We start from the raw sequence: 16,434 nt of genomic DNA on the forward strand, positions 1-16,434 counted from the left end.
GTAACAAAAATGAAAAGTCAAAACAGGTGAAATTTAATAATGTGTATGTTTTAATAATAGTTGACTTCTGGCAAACGACTTGAGTATGGGGCGCTTTTATGGGACCTTTGATCATCCCAGGCTTCAGAATATCGTCTGCTTGCGTCATCTCGATATCTGTAATCCTCTTTACGTTTATTTCTTCGTATAAATAGACAGATTAATATAATAACAATAAGAATACTTAGTATAATCATCCAGACTATAAATCCTATCATAGTCATTCGACTTAATAATCCATTATCTGTTTCACAATTTACTTGGGCAGCTGAAAAAATAGATTCAGGAAAAGGTTTCAGCTTATATCGATTGGGCCTTGATTTTTTTTTTGGCATATATACAATATTTATTCAACAAAAACTCAGAATTCATAAAGTTAATCCACCAATTGCCTGTGCGTTCTAAGACTTAAAAAAACACGTATCAGTCAGGCCAGGAAATTCCCTTTTTTCAGAGCTGTTATGCAACTTATTGAAGAAGAAACTGACGCGGAAAGTCAAATAATAAAACATCTGATTGCAAAGAAGTTAACTAAGTTTGTGTACACTTGTACCTGCGGAAGCCTGAGCTCCTGTTAATAATACGAATTCTGCCACTTTGGGTATACATCGTCTGCTTCCTGGCGTATTAATACATTTCTGATCATCATCACACCCACCATCATCAGTTTTACATTCATCAATATCTGCCAAATAAATCATTCAATATTTACGTGGTACGCCATTAAATTTACATCGTTTGAATTCGGCACTAACTCCGTTAGGTTTAAATGAAATAAGGTTTAATGTCATACTATTTGCTCCGACTGTGCTAATGAAGACGGGCGTACGCCAAACAGTGTGCTATGTGTGAAATTTTGCCCGGACGGTGGCGTTACGGACGACTCTTATATTGAATTCCAACTGTCAAGGGATCTTTTACGGTTTTTTTTTTGTCGCATCCGAACGACTATACCTTGTCCCTTGCCAGGCCACCCGTCCTGCACCACTGACAAGGGAGAACCACACAGGGATGGAAGTTGGGTTTAAAACATAAGGGAATAATAAAACATGTTTATGAAATCCATCCTGGAAAAATAATTTGAATTTTGCTGATGATCGCGCATGTTTCTGGGTTGTCATTGATTTTATTGTTCTTACCAAGGCATGTTCTTCTGTCAGGTGCAACTTTATAACCAGTTATACATATACATTCATACGATCCTATATTATTCTTACAGGTATGTTGACATTCACCATTAAATACTCCACATTCATCTGTGTCTATATATAGCAAATATCATAATATTAAAGTATGTGTCTATAACCCGCAATAATCATTTTAAAATGAAATATGGTTTAACATCCAACATGTCTGCACCGAATGGATGGACATACGGTCATGCCGTAGTGCTAAGAGCGAAATTTTGCCCGGAGAGTAAATATTGCACACGGGATCTCGTTTTGTAGTTCCACCCAAACGACTAGACACTGTTCCTTGGCAGGCCCTCCGTCCTGCATCACTGACAAGGGGTAACCACACTGTTAAATCCAAGCGAACTATCTCGTCAAACAACGGAACGAATAGTTATTGAACTATCACCATACGCAGTGAACCATCGTCTCCTAAATCGAATTGAAATGAATGAAATGGGGTTTAACGTCCTACTGTTCTGCTCCTAACCTGGGCTAATGAAGACGGGCATACGCCATACAGTGTGCTATGAGGGAAATTTTGCCCGGACAGCGGCACTACGGCCTACTCTTATATCGAATTCCAACTGCCAAGGGATCTTTTACGTGCACGCCAATGTGTACACGGGGCCTCGGTTTTTCGTCCCATCCGAACGACTAGACAGCTTTCCTTGTCAGCCCCTCCGTCCTGCATCACTGACAAGGGAGAACCACGCCGGAAAATCTGGATGAACTTTCTCGGCCAATGCAGGGATCGAACACCCGACCTCCAGGCTAGCGAGCTAGCGTCTTACCCACTTAGCCACGTGATCCCCTCCTAAATCGATATTCAGTAGACTTTAATGCACTAAGCAGAATGAAACGGTGGTTATACTTACCTATACACGTTTTATTTTCAGGTTTTTTAAGAACATATCCACTATTGCATGTACAATAATAACTACCTAATGTATTAACACAGCCATGTGAACAACCCGAATTACTACATTCATTTACATCTGAAAATAAAATATACAATGCTGCAGGTCAATTTTAATCATAAACAATACTTACAGTTTGATTTCGATGGGCAAATAAGAAAATAAGAGAAAAATGGGGTTTAACGCCCAATTGACACATACTTGGTCATTTCGGCTCTAACGTTGTTCAATTTTATTTCAATAGACACACAAGGTACATGTGTAATAGTATAACATTTCACAGATTAAAGATATATTAAATACCTATGATTTTATACAAACCGTGAAGCTTAAAGATACATTCCCGGGTACAAACTGGGTGATTTGATGATATATTTGGACTAAAAACATATTCAAACTAATTAATTTATCATAATCTTGCTTAAAATCCTTCTCAAAACATTTAAATTACCAAGGAATACCCTGGCTATAAAAGAAATCAATCAAAAGAGGTCTTGTTTGTGTCACTGTCACTTGACTTACCACTCTCTCTCTCTCGGAGGAGGAGGAGAATTCATTGCATACACAAGACGATGTTGTCTTTAATCGCAGATTATTTATTACAAATATCGAAGCCTAATTAAATTCTCTGATTATCCACTGCCCGCGTCTTTTTCCGTGATTTTTATCTCCGAAAGTGTTGTACGTCTAACTCTTCATAAAGTTTATCAACATGTACATCAAGCGCCCAATCTTGGGCTGTCGATTAGGGAAACCCTTACATTTTCGTCCTGTATGCGCTCCATGAGTGTTTTTCAGGGAATCCGGTATTTTTCTAGTAAGATTGGATATTTCTACTTTCCATATATACCCAAATTTCCATACTTTTATTTGAAATAACCACCAGATAAATACTTTTCTGGGAACCTATCTTTAAAAGTTATCTGAAACATTGCCTATTGCACTCAATGAACGGATCATTGCCGAGAAAAATCTCCAAAAATGACACGGTTTGCGTGATAAATTTCTTGTAAATATTTAAGACACAGTTGGTGTGGTAAATGTCTGGTAAATATTTAATAATGACACAGTCGGCATGGTAAATTTCTGGTAAATATTTAAGTAGGACACATTTGGCATGGTAAATTCCGGGTAAATATTTAAGAACGACACTGGTAAATATGCAAGAATGACATTTGGCATAACTTCCCGGTAAATATTTAGAATGACGATTTACAAGGTTTATTGGAAGAATTCGTGTTATATTATTATAGTTCATGCTTAGATCAGACAGTAGAAGTCGCATTTTCTCATAATTGATAATGGATAGTCTTTACGGGAAAATAAGGGGTGCTCTAATGTCATAACAACTTAGAAACAGCATCGATTCATATTATAAAAATAGAAAATTTTTTTCCAAAAAGATTACCTGCAAACGCAGACCCTGTTGGTCCAGTAGGTCCCGTGAGTCCAGCAGGTCCAGTAACCCCGGTGTGACCCCTTGGTCCAACCACACCACGATCCCCTTTTATACCCCGTTCCCCTGTGGCACCAAAGGGTCCAGTATAACCTCTAAAACCTCTATCACCACGTGGTCCAACATCTCCCTTCAGACCAGGTTGGCCATCTTCACCACCTGGTCCTATACCACCTTGCGCACCTTTATCACCTTTTTCAGATCTAAAACAAAATATGAAATAAAATTGTATTTTATGTTTACTTTTGTCTAGTGCCAGGGTTAGCGAGATTATATGACATATATTTAACTCTCAGAAACAAAATCATTTAAATTTAAATAATCGTTAAACCAAATACCACATATTTCTTGACAACAGTAATGTCTTAATTATTATATCCACTTTTGTCATTATTTAGTACTTTAATTTATTGCAATATCTATTTATGAAATTCAAAATTTCTCAGCACATCAAGTTTTGTTGATAAATCGGCCATCTGTGCAAACAATGGGCACGGACTTGGCATGTAATGTGGATGTTGTGTGCCAACTCAAGACTTCTATGCACTCTTTTAGAGGCATTTGGTAACTGGATAGACTTATGGAAAAATAGCTACTTATTTATTTGGGCGACGTTTCAAAGCGTATACCAAATAAAGATAATACCAAACAAATAAGTAGCTGTTTTTCCATAGTTTATAACTTATATATCGTCGGTGAAGTGTCAAAACGGTGTATCTCGGGAAATTAGTCAAATACACGTTTTTGCATTTTTAAAATCTCCCTATTAAATGCACATTTCTGTCTAAGCTGTGTATCTCTACGCCAATTAGAACTGTTCTGGGTATCACGTGTCCAAATGTTGTATCTTGATTTGTGGAAATTTTGAAATGCAAAAGGTTCTATTTCTTAATCTTTAGATATTCTTAGATACATACTTTTGACACTTCACCGACGATATGTTATTCTAGTATATACCTGTATCCCTTTTCACCTCGGTCACCTTTGTATCCTCGGGGACCAGTTTCGCCAGTAAAACCATTATATCCTCTAGGTCCAGTTACTCCTATAGGACCCTGGATACCAACATCTCCCCTCGGTCCTGTTACACCAGTTATACCCCTCTCCCCTTTATTACCTTTATCACCCCTATCTCCCTGAAACAAAATACAAGTTCGTTTTGTTTAATTGTTTTCAATTGTTTACTACACTACACTGAAAACTAAATATCTAAAATGACCATGTTCTTCCTGGAAGCGGGCCATTTTATTACAGAAGGTTGTAACTTCAAAACCACTGCTAAACATTCCTATCAACGCTTGTCCATACAATAATTTGAATAGTCAAATTTTCGATCACCGAACGTTTTTTCGTCAATAGAGTCTAAAGCAGTGATACTCAACCAGTGTGCCGCGAGATCTTCCTTAGTGTGCCGCGAAATTTTGAACGGCACACTAAGAAAATGCGGAAAACCACGTGATCCCAATTTAGTATTCACCGTTGTTCATAGCTATGTTTTTCTTTATTTAGTTTGAGTCATGCTATCTGTCTATGATTAGTCTCTGTCTACAGTTGTATGCCGTCTTACTTACCATGTTTTTATTTTGCACAATTCCAATATTTTTCATATATATTTAGCCACGTGTGCCGCTATTTTTTCATGCATTCCAATGTGCGCAGTTGGCAAAAAAAGGTTTGAGAACCACTGGTCTAAAGTATTGCAAAAAGTGAGAGACACGGGAAGACATGTTATAGATATGCATATTCTGCACATAATATCCAAAATTCAAATGATTTCATAAATAAATAGAACAAATTATGGATGACAGAAATTGTTACAAAACGGTTTTACTAATCACTAACAAGGAGAGGTTTTTTTGGTCAATGTTTTTTTTTTGAAACCTTTTAAATTTTGGATGTGTAGAATGTACATATCTATAACATATCCTTCCTATTTTCAATATTTAGAGCCCTATTGACCTAAAAGATGCTTTTATCCAGATAAAAGAAATAATTTACCTGATCACCTCGTCCACCTCTCTCCCCTTTCGGTCCAATGGACCCTTTCTCACCCTTCTGTCCCAAAGGTCCTCTTTCTCCCGTGGCCCCCACGAGATCTCGGGGGTCTCTGATCACAATATTTCGTTTGGGTGTAGTAGTAGGTCGTGTAGTAGTTGTGGTACGTCTTGTAGTAGTTGTAGTTGGCAATGGTTGCGGCTGGTTACCTTTAAAAAAAATCTCTTGGCATGAGAATTTCAATATAAAGGGGATATTCGTAAAAATATGACGATTTACTACCGTGCGAAAACTTGGCGAACATCTTTGTGGTTAGGTTGGCAACTGTTTCATGCCCCATGCCACGTACAATTGTCGAAGTGACTTAACGGTTGTCGCATACGGCGGGTGGGCGGGTGTGTAGGGGGGGGGGGGGGGGCAACATATCATAGTCCGTCCCTGGTTAAAACGAAAATAAACGTACTTGGATTGATCACCACGGCCACGGCAAATGCTTCTGGTTGTTCAATTTTATTGAAGGTAACAGTCGAATTTATAGCAGGCATCATATTATAGTGTAGAAAACGGATCTCATAAGTAGAATTAGAATCTATCTTCCATGATAAACACATGTGACCTTCTTCATTTAAAATACCAAGTTTATCATCTCGTCTAGCTTGAATATATTCACTGGGGTCTAGAGGTATCTGAAATATAATTCGTGTAGCTACCATTAAAACTTTTCAAAGCAAATTAACCCCTAGGCAAAATATATATATATAGGCTAATAATATTAGTTTTATTATTATTATAACATTAACGATCCATAAATTAGTTTAGTATTTCTACGTCCAACACAAATCTGGTTGTATCGCTTTTTCAAATAAGTATCTTTGTTCCTCCGTGTGGGAGAGTTTCTTGAATATTACTTGCTATTTTTCCAATTGATACACGCCACCTGTGAGGTCCATGGCCCGCATCAGTCCAAGTACAAATTATAGACGACACTCGCAGAATACTTATACATTCAATGCATTAGAAAATTTCAAAATTACAACAAATCAAACACACCTCACGTGTTCCTTGAAAATCAGATGGTACGTCTGTTACTCGTTTCTCTCCTATTAAAGTATACTGTAATTTATTGTTTTGTGGTTCATGGCGGTAAATCTGAAGACGAAAGGTTGTTCTTCGTCCACGTTTAGTATCGTAATAAACCTAGAAATGAAACAAAATTACTGTCATGGAGTTATAAGAATTTAAACTTTGTTTAACTTTCTGAGTGATTTTATGAAAGCGGAACATGGCAAAAAGGAATTATATCGATAGTCTAGACCCTATTCAAAAGCATTGCTGAATGGGATTGATGATGCCCCGGAAAATTTAAATCATGCTGCTTTTCATAAACTGCATAGGTACATTGAGTTAACATATCGGTTTAAAGGGTAGTCTTGGTTACTTGACTTCTTTGTTTTTCAAATCATTCACTCTAACAAGCTTAAAATTGACCTTTATTTGCATTTCGGAATTTAAGGTGTTCAACTGGATGTACAGTATCTGATGTTTTGGTATTATCAATAGCACATTCCATTTCTCCACTCCATGGAAGGCCTAGGCTAATTTTCGGATGTTTAAACTGCCATTTTGAAATACTATTCACTCCAGTTATTGATGACAAAACTAACTATCGCTTTTTCTTTTCTTTTGTTCTTGGTATTATATAGCATAAATGTTCAACGTACTCACTTTCTTTGGTAGTTAAAATTAACTACCATGCCAGGAAGCGATATTCATAAGCATTCTGGTTGTTTAAGTACACGTGTATCATTTTATGTAATTAGATTGAATAAAATATTGTTTAAAAAACATAAATCAATGCAATGTTGAGATTTACCTTTGCTAGATTTTTCGTGTTGTATTGTTGGAACCGTGATACACAGAAAAAATGACAGTTATAGAATGTATCACAGATTTATGGCTGTCGGTATAGCTTATGCGTTGCGTAATATACTAAACAGCAAAAAAAAACGTCAGTACGATTTCAAAATCAGAGAGGAACTTTAATCAAATCATTCTAGAAAACGGCTTACTAAATGGATCAAAGCGAATTTTTGTGAACAATATATTGACACATTAGTGATTAATTCATCACAATTCCAAGACATTACGAGAGGGTTTAGAATCTGTACAGTCTATACATCAGTATCTGGTGTGTCCACCGCGAGTTTCAATAACAGCAGCGCAGCGTCTGTACATGGAGTGGACGAGACGATTGATGAACGACATTGGCACCTGGAACCACACTCTCAGAAAAGCCTGGCGCAATACATCGGTTGTGTTTGGTCTCGGTACAACGTTATTAAGTCTCTGAATTTTATCCCAGAGATTTCAATCGGGTTAAAGTCCGGGCTAAGGGCTGGCCAGTGCATAACGTTGACACCGTTCTGCTGTATATAGAAAGTCCCGAGTAACTCTGGCGGTGTGGGTACGGGCGTTGTCATGCTGGAAAACGTTGTTTCGATGACGTGCGAAATGTGGTATGACGTGGGGTCTGAGAGCTTGATCGATGTAGCGCACTGCTGTGATGCCGCCGCCTCTCTCTGGACCAAGATTTTAGAACACCACAGGACCCACTCTCTGGTTTAGACCGATTCTACCGCAAACCATTATGCTTTGACCTCCCCATGAGTCTCGTCTCATGACACATTGGTCAGAATACCGCTGGCACGTCGACGCCATATTCTGGTCCTGCCATCTGCAGTTACGCAATACCGAATCATCTGTGAACAGTATAGTTCTCCATTGCCTGTGTCGCCAGTTCTGGTGTTGTTGGGCAAACTGTAGACGTTACGTCGATGGCGAGGGGTGAGGATCGGTCCACGGTAAGGTTTACGGCAATGGATGTTCTCTCTGGTGAGACGTCGGCGCACTGTATCGGTAGTGATGGGTCTTCCGTGTGTTCCCACTGTCTGACGTGCTGTTTCAGATGCCTGTGTGAAGGGATTCTGCACGTGCTGTCACACAACATAGCGGTCTTGTCGCCTTGTGGTCACCCATGGTCTACCAGTTCGGGGCGATCATAATGTGGTGCTGGTGGCCCGAAAGCGTTGCTGAAGCCTGTAGATGGTCCGAACATTGACCTGGAAGTGATTGGCAACGGCTTGGGCTGTGTGGCCAGCGTCGAGGCTTCCAAGCGCCTGGTTCCTCTGAGCTGTCGCGAGTCGTCGCATGCTGCTGCCGTTGTAGTGTAAATGATTCAACCGGTTATGGGGGTGCATTTTATAGGGCTGGTCCCGGTGAACAGCACGTGCAGCATGAGTTACAAGAAAATCATGGAGAACACATTACCATCTCAGAGGTCAGGTTGTGTTTTTGAGAACATTTCCTGGGTTCAATTCTGTGTTTGGGAGGAGCCTTATTGCTCAGGTTAAGTTGGAGATATGGTCACAATATACAATAAAAACCTTTGGCAAGTTTTATGCAATGCGTCTATTCAGAGTAACATACCGACCTGACGTTTCTGTTGCTGCTTAGTATATATAGATAAGATGTGAACCGGATCGGTTATTGATTCTAGTGGCCTGAGATGTATTTTGATTTGATAGGTTTTAACTGTTAGTCTGCCAGAAGACGTCAGATTTCGTCGTTTCTGCACCCCTGATTTTCAAACATTTTCTCGGTGGAGGATCCCGGGGAAGGGGGGGGGTCCTTCTGCTCTTCGGACGTTCTGGTGCCCCTGGGTTGATTATGGACTTGTCATGCGAACAAAAAATGTCTAAATAATGTAACATCTGAAGCCAGAAAAAAGGAGCTGTGATAGGTAAACCTAGACCTTGCACCTTTCATTTGATAATTACTGTTTTCGTTGCCTAAATTATGATCCAAATTCAATTTCAAAACATTTAGCACAGTGTTATGTTAAATTATTAATTTATGTGTGTGTATGTATGTTGAATAGCGAACCCAAGACCTATTTTTACATGAAAACTTATTTAGGAAGGGCATATTAGGAAAACGAGCTTTATCGTTCTGGCTTCCCCTTTGGCCGACAGGGGAAATCCCAGGTTATAAAACAACGTTTGTGTGCAGAGCCGGTTTTTGGCACAGCTGACAAATTCATCCAATTGGGCACCGCAGCTCACCAACTTGAAACAATTTCCATACAATCTGGCAGCAGTAAAACTCCCATTAATACTTTAACTATATACATGTATTTATCAATTACTAATTGTGAAGTAAATCATAGCTGGCCTTTAATATAAATATAGGCCTAAACATTTGGTTAGTGAAGATTAGCAAGGCAGTACATACTTCTAATTCTATCTTACCTTAAAAGCGGTTACTTGACCGTCTGGTAATGGTATTCCATCAAGAATATATATTGATTTTGCCCCTGCAGAAAGTGGAGGCAATGGTCCTAGCTCTAAAGGAGTACCGTATGTATCTCCGTGTACCGTGTCTGTAACAAATAATGAGGTATAGTGGTCATATAATAACGGAAAATTGTATTTTGGGAGGTAGAGTTCGACGTCAACTGAACATAAACTATAGTGAAAATCCATGACGTTAGGCAGTATCATCGACACCAACTCCTTGTCACGTACAAGCATGGGATCGAAACTGCAACACTACGTTACACTACTCGGCCACCAACCGACAAATGCTTATCGAAATCTGCCATTGTCAGCGCCGAGGTTAACTGAAGAGAGGCCCTATGTTTTTTCACTTATGTGGCCCCGATTAATCACCCACCTCACTTCCATATACAGGAACATTAAAGTGTGTTCTAAACACAATTAAGGATGATGACGGATGTTTAAGACCACAAAGTGCGTGTAAGAAAGACGACGTTGTTAAACATATTATACACCTTGACCGGAGGCCTACTAGATCACAAGGCCCTAGGCTTCAGCCTGCCGAGCCTATAGGATAGTAAATAAGAAATCTCATCTCTCACCCTCCGTGTTTTAGGATAAAGAATGGTGCTATATAGTTCCATCTGACAAACCCCAACGGGGATCACATTGGGCCTCAGTAAGCAAAATTGACAAAAAATTTTATCAAAACGAGGATTGATTATTGTTGTTCGTTAACATTTCTGCCACATTCAACCACAATTAAGCATTTAATCCTACCTGGCACAGGTACAAATCATGTCTTTTTAAATCGAAGCCATAATAGCCTGGTTCTCCGACATTTTAAATTTGACATCTTTGACGTCATGAGGGCGGGGCGTCGTGTACAACAGCCAATCAAAGTACTAGCCTCAAATGGGTTGTGCAGGAATAATACACCGTAATATGAATTTCCGTATTAATTTTGATAAAAACAACAATCGATTTAATTTATTGACAATATTTGCAGATAAACCAAAGTTGTTTCACTAGAGTGGGCTGCGTTTAATAAATCTTAATGTATAAAATTAACTTATTTTCAAGATGTTACATGCGTTAAGGGCAAGGTAAAGTGACACCACCTTGTTACAATCTAGTCTCGATACCAACAAGGCTGTACATATTATTTTCCAACACAGAATAGTTGCCCTTGGATACAAAAGACCAAAAATAAACTATATTACTCACAATACACTATTTCACTGTCAATACCCCTTTAAATCGTACATCCGCGTGTTATCATGTAACGAACATTTCAATTCACTTTCTTGCCCAATCACGGTTACACCTACAGACAAAACGGTAAAAGTTGGGGACAGCTATTTCGCGGTTACACCTACAGACAAAACGGTAAAGGTTGGGGACAGCTATTATCTCTCTATTAATACTCTGGGCTATGTAGTACAGTTGTTGAGTCTTAGATTTTTGAGTTGCTTTCCTGTTTCCATGTAGTGTGAGAATTCCACGTCCTTGCTACCGTTGTTAGAGTCCGCCATTTTTTTTAATTTTTTTTATTCTTGAAAATGACCCTTAATGTCTTTATACGCGCGATGCGAATACTCGTTAAACTGAGAGCGTTGTTTACCTGAAACTTATATCGATATACACATAATTATTCCATTTAGTAATAAAACACTTTTTGACCTTCTGCTAATATCAATGAGCAAAGTGTTAATTTTAATTACAAATTTTTATATTTTGAATTTAAACAACTGCGGAGTAAGATAAATTCATATCTGAATACATATGAGGTGTCATTTACGTGATTTGATATTAAAAAAATATTATTCACGAACTTATTGTCGTAATCAGCACTTACGTTGAGCGGCAATTCAACACAGAAAGGTAAATACAGATGCAGTAAATACTTTTTGACTTATACTATTACAATTATCGATAAATCGGGTGTTAAATCGCAATATTATAGACTATTGACCATCATTTGCAAGAACTGTCACATCTTTTAAAGGAGCTCAATCGCTAATATTTGGGACCTAGAAATTGACACAAATGGGTCGCAACTCATATTAATGTAAAATGAAATGAAATGGGGTTTAACGTCCTACTGTTCTGCTCCTAACCTGAGCTAATGAAGACGGGCATACGCCATACAGTGTGCTATGAGGGAAATTTTGCCCGGGCAGCGTCGCTACGGCCTACTCTTATATCGAATTCCATCTGCCAAGGGATCCTTTACGTGCACGTCAATGTGCACACGGGACCTCGGTTTTTCGTCCCATCCGAACGACTAGACAGCTGTCCTTGTCAGGCCCTCCATCCTGCATCACTGACAAGGGGGAAACCACGCCGGAAAATCTGAATGAACTTTTTCGGCCAATGATATAATAATGTAATGTGAATGTATAGAAACTGATTTACATTCAACCCTTTCTGTTTTTACTGTAATTTCTAAACAGTTATGTTTGGCGAAATACGCCAGAAGTCTCAATTGAATGGCAATCTTTAGCGTCTGGTTATTCCAGTCTACACCGATGATATTTATTGCGCATGCTCCCCAGATAAGAATATAGCGTCACCATTAGACATGACTTGTGAAATATGTCTAGCCGCGTTCTTAAGGGTCCCTTGTTCCAAATTGCGCTGAAACGAATTATAGTACACGATTCGTGTACCAATGGTAAAATGTTTATTTTGTCTTGAATATTGGATATCAGATGCCCATCTTTTCCCTGTAAGATCACAAGACCAATGTTGATTTGAATTGACAAATAATTCGTGTTTCCAATGCCGAAGATTTTTGATGATATTGAGTTAGAGACTTGGCTACTTTAATATCAACATTTTCATATGGAGCGTTCTATAAATTGATGAGAACAGAAATGTCAAAATCTAAGCTATCATGGCTGCCGTTGTCAAGTGTTGGTAAATGTTAAAAGGCTTGTTTCTAAATCTTGGATAGATTAATATTTATTTATTGTAGAATAAGCATTTTGAGGGTTTGGTATAGAATTTGTTACCTAAATATAAGATTTGTATGGAAAATTATTTTCTATGGAGTACCATTTGCAACACATCATATGTTCCAATCAAACATTCAGCTAGACATTTCCACATTCAGTTGTGAACCATTAGCGTACAATTTAACAAAGATTAAACACTGCGATGAATGTGAATAAATATCGAATAAAATGTATTACAAAATATTTTAATGTAAAACTTAGTAAATATGTATATCCAATGTTTAATTGTCATTGTAAATTTATGCCTCCAGACAAAAAGTTTCCAAGGGTGAATTAAGAAGTCATGAAAGTGTTAGTAATTTGTATTCAATTAGGCCTAAAAAAACAAATACCGGACAACAAACGGAGACTGAAGGAAATTTTGATGCAGTATTTACTATTTACCATATAGACTCGAAATATTTTATCCAGATGATTTTTATGATGGTACTCCATACAAAAAGTCTGAAAGTAGTCCCTTAAAAAAATGGAGGATATTTGAAAAACAAAGTTTGATTATATGGACTAAACTTGTTGTGCTAAAACAAAGATAGTTTTCAAAATTTGAAGTCTTGATGGTTGTAGTGTATTCAGGCATTTATGTAAGACTGTGATTTTCTATGTTGTGTTGTTTACCCTCTACCTGCGCATTTGCTGAATGGTATATATATATATTTGCTTCATATTTTCCAAAGTTACAAATTCCAAAGTCATTATTTTTTATTTTCATCCATCTCAAGAACATTTAGATACCAAAATACAGACACTAAGCCTGTTGTGAATGATTGTTTTGGGACCCCTCATTTCAGATGATGTGGCAATTTTTGTCATTTTAACTTGCCCTTAATAATGAAATTAAGTTTGCCAGGTGAAAATAAAGGCACCCAATCGTAGCTAAAAACTATATTCCTTAAGCAATGGCCCGAGAAATCCCTCTCTGGCCATTGCTGGATTGACTTCTGATACTTGAGCTTTTGAGGGAGTACATCTCTTCTTCCCGTTTAATCAAATCTCCACTATAAGTGCGGAAACATGACAGCCCTTCGTTTAATCCGGGGTCTTCCCTGAAACTTTGGACAGTGATTTAAGGTATTAAAAACGGCGAAAGTAATGTTCGTCTCCAAGCAGTATTGTTTACATTGTAGCAGTTTTGATAGCCTCGTTTGTCACGCCATTAGTTTTTTCTGCAATATTCTATGCACTGGTTAATTGGGAGTAATAAATTTCATGAGTCATGGCGTAACGTTATGTAAACATATCCGGAGCTCTGTTTAAACCCAAATGATATTGTTAGGCAGTTAAGTATTGGCTGTTCATCGGACTATTTGACCAGTCATAATTTGGAAGAGAGAGGTGGGGTTTAACGTCCACTCGACACAAACTATGTCATTTTGGGACTAACACATGGTTCAATTTTTTATTTCAATCATTCGTTTGCGCGTAGGGGTCTTTAGCAGTGGGAGGAAACCGGAGGACCAGGAGAAAACCCACGAGGTTGGACAGGTGACACTACTCCTTGTCACGTACATCCGGGGAATCGAAACCCCGCCAGTTGATTCAATGACAGACCGTATGATACATTCGGCCACCCCCCCCCCACCCCCGCCCCCCTCTTTCCTAGCTAAAAGGATAGGTAAATTCGGCACTGGTCAAGATGCGTATATTACAATGCAAATAATATACAATATATTGAGTATAATTAGCAAGGTTATCAGTTCGCCGCTTTTATTTCTAGTGTTATTAATTTACTGTAGACCTATACTTACCATAATAGGAACAGATTACAATAGATATAGTCAAAAGGACACCGGTGTTCATGGTGTTCCCTGAAAAATTACATTTTACTTTTTCTAAATTTTTTTAAATTTCTTTCAAAACAATTAATATACATTTTTTCTCAGAGACAACTTTTCTTATATGGGCCCTACTTTATTTCAAAGACCATTTGTGGAGGACAATAAAACGACAGACATTTTGTCTACCCATATACATGTATTGGATTCCCAAAGTAAATTAATCTACGGTGATTGTAGAACACAAATTCTTATATTCTGATTAGAATAGCTGTTTTTCAACATCGAAGATTATAATACATATTATACGTATTTATGGTATATTGGTTAAATTAGGCTACAGATAATTAATTTTGCAAAGTCAATTGAGGGTAAAAGGGTACATTCAAATAGAAAGGCGCCTAAAACAACATTGCGTGTCCGTAATAATGTAAACACACCTATAGCTACCATATTTATAAAAGAACGGAATAAACCTTCAATTGAAGAGTACATTATATATCCCGTGTAATTACCAAACCATAAAAAATGTAATTGGAATAAGCTTACCTTGACGAATAGTCCTTCGATCTTTTTTCAGAGATCCAGCGCGGTGACAGACACAACTCAATTTTTAACGCACGTGCAATATTTTACACGTATCGAGTCTTAATCACGTGATTAATGGGGTCGAGGGAAGTAACTGAGAACAGTTCGCTTTGCTGAATCGGATACTTTTCATTACTGATTTTTTAAATAAATGCACAGAGAGGGGAGCAGGAGGGCGGTGGGTGTGGAACACACTACGGGGTATTTGGCTGTCTCGCTAATCTAACAACAATGCGCCCTAAGCCTTATGGATAAATGTGTGTGTAAAATGTATATAAATTTGAAATGAAATATTCGTTACAGAATAAAAGAAATGACAGATTGGTGATTTAATTGTGTTGAAACGGATTATAAAATTTTTGTAATGTGACAATATTCTTGTTAACTGTAAACATTGTCCTTGTGAATATTGTATTATGGACCTTCTTTAAGTTGTCGAAACCTTTTTTGGTTAGATACCACAAAGTGTCCACCGCTTCCGCATTACCTGTATTAAACATGAAGTGGACCTTATAATATCCATGAGTGACCACTGAACAGGGGTTAGAATTCAGGTTCATACAGGTGGACAAATTCTGTTATCAAACCCTAATTTAATATTGCATAATTGCGATTTTATCGACTGGAATCTCATTTGTAGTAGCCTATAGCTATATTGGACAAAATGGTAGCCTACATAAACATCTCATTTGTTGCTGGATAAAGCGTTTTCTTTTTGATAATTTTCTTGACTTACTCGGGTAATTGTTTATCGGCTAGTTTAACCTATTCTAAACTATTTCCGTTATAGCATTTCCATATTACTGTCATTTCTAGATTATCCGCCGTAAAATATTTATTTCACTCTCAGTATTCCGAAATTTCTCTGTTTTTACCACATTATTATACATTTTCTTAAAACTGAACTACTAATTATGATTGATACAGTTTTAACATATTCCTTTGGTTTGAAGTAAGAGTAATGTGAAAATAGAGGAAATCACACAACGCCTAAAATACCAATCGGTACTCCAAAGTTAAAAGAGTCGACCTTGATGGTAGTTGCATCGGCATGTTTAGAAAGCGCATTCCCCTGAATCAGCTAGCTTTCGTGTCGATATTGGGTATTCTTGGGGGTGTTTATATTTGGAAACCAGCA

At 37.7% G+C, this 16,434-nt stretch overlaps 1 protein-coding gene across 1 annotated transcript; it reads right to left on the minus strand.

Moving 5' to 3' along the window:
* Window positions 1–29: 29 nt before the first annotated feature.
* Window positions 30–15,365, minus strand: LOC126817689 (uncharacterized). Its single transcript, XM_050544800.2, has 12 exons — window positions 15,258–15,365; window positions 14,682–14,741; window positions 9,890–10,020; window positions 6,633–6,779; window positions 6,046–6,268; window positions 5,586–5,791; window positions 4,545–4,723; window positions 3,540–3,790; window positions 2,090–2,209; window positions 1,179–1,301; window positions 593–724; window positions 30–307 (listed from the first exon to the last, which is right to left on the minus strand). Exons 2-12 carry the CDS (start codon window positions 14,731–14,733, stop codon window positions 51–53), a joined length of 1,821 nt encoding a protein of 606 aa, XP_050400757.1. The 5' UTR covers window positions 14,734–14,741; window positions 15,258–15,365; the 3' UTR covers window positions 30–50.
* Window positions 15,366–16,434: the final 1,069 nt, after the last annotated feature.

This window comes from Patella vulgata, chromosome 4, assembly GCF_932274485.2.
Source record: "Patella vulgata chromosome 4, xgPatVulg1.2, whole genome shotgun sequence".
Lineage (NCBI taxonomy): Eukaryota > Metazoa > Mollusca > Gastropoda > Patellidae > Patella > Patella vulgata.

Coding starts and splice junctions, on each gene's coding strand:
- LOC126817689 (XM_050544800.2), bottom strand. CDS start 14,733: ATGAACACCGGTGTCCTTTTGACTATATCTATTGTAATCTGTTCCTAT. Junction 3,791..4,544: donor CGAGGTGAAAAGGGATACAG/GTATATACTAGA, acceptor ATTTTGTTTTAG/ATCTGAAAAAGGTGATAAAG. Junction 2,210..3,539: donor AACAGGGTCTGCGTTTGCAG/GTAATCTTTTTG, acceptor TTTTATTTTCAG/ATGTAAATGAATGTAGTAAT.